The sequence below is a fragment of the Acyrthosiphon pisum genome, chromosome A3 (assembly GCF_005508785.2).
Source record: "Acyrthosiphon pisum isolate AL4f chromosome A3, pea_aphid_22Mar2018_4r6ur, whole genome shotgun sequence".
NCBI lineage: Eukaryota > Metazoa > Arthropoda > Insecta > Hemiptera > Aphididae > Acyrthosiphon > Acyrthosiphon pisum.
In genome coordinates this window covers 27,323,257-27,326,508 of record NC_042496.1, presented here as the reverse complement: position 1 = coordinate 27,326,508, position 3,252 = coordinate 27,323,257, and the positions used below count along the sequence as shown (strand labels likewise).

Sequence of the window (3,252 nt, the reverse complement as noted above, 5' to 3'; positions counted from 1 at the left end):
ATTTGCTATGTTACGCACTTGTAAGACGGAGACAACAAATGTCTGTGTAGCGTCCTCTTAGGATTTAAAAAAGCCAACGCACCTGATATTGCAGAGATTTCAAACTGAACCGTAGGATCTTTCTATAAGCTTGTCCAATAAAATAGGTTGATTTCACTTTTTTTAAATTCATTTATTAGTAAAATATATACATGTGTAGATGTATGTGTTTATTAGCATAATTCATAAGGAATTTTTGGATAACAGTGTTTATTGGAATGGGGGGAGGGGGGAGAGTCTTCTAGATGAGTAGATGACGACACTTAATTTATACTCTACTATAAGTATACATTTTACTTTATAATTTAAGAAATATCCAATTTTCAGTTATTTCTAACCTTTAAAATCGTTATATAATATGAAACTGTATAGGTATTAGCATTGATTATACACAGTGTATAAAGTGTATACATGTATAATCAATAGTATTAGGTATAATTATTATTTAAATATATCACGAGGCCTATTTTTTCGAGATTATCTGATCTCTAACTTCATTTAGACTTTCTAATATGTATTTTTTATGAAATAATATAAAATTCATATTACATTCGTCAATGGGGTATATAAAATAATTTAATACACAATATTATAGTAATAAAACAACTTACTACTTAGGCTATAAATTATTCAAAAAAATATTATTTAATTTACGATTATGAGATGTATGGTGATTTTTTAATAAATCATAATAAGTATACCAAAACGGGCGATTGTAAACTCCGCCAGAATACCAGTTAGATAAAAAGGTAATGAAAAGGTCTAATGTAAACTCCACCAGTTTTATTTTCTTACCTGTAATGGGTATATAGAAACTCCGCCAGTATTAATTAGGCCTTCCTTATATAAAACTAAATGATATTTCTCTAGTAAGTAAACTCAAAAATTCAAAATGAAAATAAAATTATCGTGTTAGAACAAGCTATAAATACTAAATAGTTATAATAATTGATTTATATTAGACTAAATGGTTTGAATATCTACTAATTGTATCTCATAATTTTGATTTACAGTTCAAAATATTATAAGTATTATAACATATTATGTCATAATAATATAATATACCAACATATTATTTTTTGATTATTAGTTATCACAATTGTCTATCATTATTTTTTAACATCATACTGGCCATTGCAATTTGTATGATTCGTTCGAACATTTATTATTTTTATTTTTATGTTTTTTTATATTTTTTGGCATATACTTATTTAATAAGGATAATAATTACTATAAAATTATGATTTTTTTTGTTTAATAATAATCTGCTTATTCGTATATTAATTGTATAGTGTATACTGTTACTCCATTTTTTTCACTGGCTGAGTTTACATGAATCCAATTTTACCTGTTTTATTTTCCTGGCGGAGTTTACACTAAAAAAAGGTTCTTGTGACGGAGTTTACATGCGCCCACCAAAATAGTGACGTTCCTATAGGGTGGCATGATGGGCAATGGCCAATGAGCCACAGGCCCTTGACTCTAGAGGGCCCCGCAAGAAATTTTACGAATCCAAAAAACAGATCACCTGCATTATTACAAAATTTAAAAATACGATGATCTTTAAAAAAAAAAAATGATATTCTTGTTAATTTAAATCACTTTAAAATACAATAAGTTTACTTTTTATAATAATGATTAATGGCTGACACATGTATTTTTTATCTGTTAACAGTATAAGCTCGACAACTTCAGCAATTTTGTAATAATTGTGGAATGGTTAGGTTAAGTTATCGTCTATGATGAACTAAATGGCTCTTATTTGAAAATAGGCATAGTATACCAAAATAAGCAAAGCTAATAAAGACCTTTTCCTAGTGACATCATTTGGGCCGACAGGGTGGACATTTAACCCCCTGTCATTATCGGACCACTGTTTGGCCGGTTATGGGCTAGTTTTGGGCCTTCATATACCTAGTAGGCAATATATTTAGGTATCCTTCTACATATGTATTAATTATTTAGTCATTGTTATTTCTCAAAAAATAGGTTATTTATACCTGTGATGATAGTAATCTCAGATAACCGTGATAATATCTACTATCTAGTAATTATAAAATTATGTAAGAAGGCTATTTGTATTGAGATAAAAACGCAATTGTAATGTAATTGTTAGTGAGTGGTTTTTTTCTCAGTTTTATTACTTTTGTTAAAGATGTTGCCCTCCACTCTCAAAAATTGCCTTTAGCCAAAAATTTAGGTTAGTTAGTTTACTTATCAGAAAAATATTATTTTGCAGTGTCCAAATCTGGTTTAATAATCTTTCAGCTATTATTCGATTATACTTAAAAAGCATATTGTTGGTCGTGCTGGCTATTTGGAGACCTACTATAGCAGTGATAGATCTAGAGATACATTTTGTTGGCGGGTGCATGATCCTCAATTTCTAGTTACGCTACTGTACCAAAACTTTCTGGTGTAATATATCGATCGAGGAATATTTCAATTATAACTGTACTGCACCCGGCGTGTCAGGTATCGAACTCTTGCCGAAGGTAATTAAAAAGGATCTTTTACCATATTATAATATTATAGTTAATAGTATAATTAATATTATGCAGTTTAATCAAAAGTCTGTTCCTGCAGCAACAATTTGTCTGCTTTTACGAGTATTCATACATTTATAAGTATTAAAATATATGTTTTTACTAAAACAATTTGTACCATAAAGGTATATTTTTAAACATTATTTATATCGAAGCTAGTATAAAAATGTGTTTTATACAATCTTAAAAGCATTCACATTATTGATTGACCCATATGACATAGTAATATAGTATACATTCAGATTGTTTTTGTTTAATATATAAAATACGTAAATAGAAAAACAATAGGTTAGTTTTTTACAAATAAAAGTATTTCAAAGTAGATCTAATGGATCTAGTTTTGAAGACAATCTAGGATCGTTCAATGGATCAAGTTCAGCAAAGATGTCTGCCCAATTTGATGAACTGTCTGATTTCTGTAAAGATATACAAATAATAGTATAGTAAAATGTATTTAAAAAAGTTAAGTGAGTGAGTGTGATAACTGATAACATTTTAAACCATTCAATTATAGTATCTATCACAAAAAAAACCTTCGTTAACTACGTGTAAAAATGGCTAAGTAAAAAAAAATATAAGATCATTAAGCACTATAAAGATGTGATATCATGAATAAATGCTAAGTTTATTGAATTTAAGCAAACTTATTTTGTTTAAATAATTTATT

General features: G+C 27.8%; 1 protein-coding gene across 4 annotated transcripts in view; it reads right to left on the bottom strand.

The window, feature by feature from the left end:
* Window positions 1-2,581: 2,581 nt before the first annotated feature.
* The window catches only part of LOC100165449 (islet cell autoantigen 1), a 7,055-nt gene continuing 6,384 nt past the window's right edge, over window positions 2,582-3,252 (bottom strand). For all 4 annotated transcript variants that reach the window (XM_008186946.3, XM_008186945.3, XM_008186947.3 and 1 more), the window contains one exon: window positions 2,582-3,001. In XM_008186946.3, coding sequence (XP_008185168.1) covers window positions 2,900-3,001 — 102 coding nt within the window. In that variant the 3' untranslated portion in view covers window positions 2,582-2,899. The remainder of the gene's footprint in view (window positions 3,002-3,252) is intronic.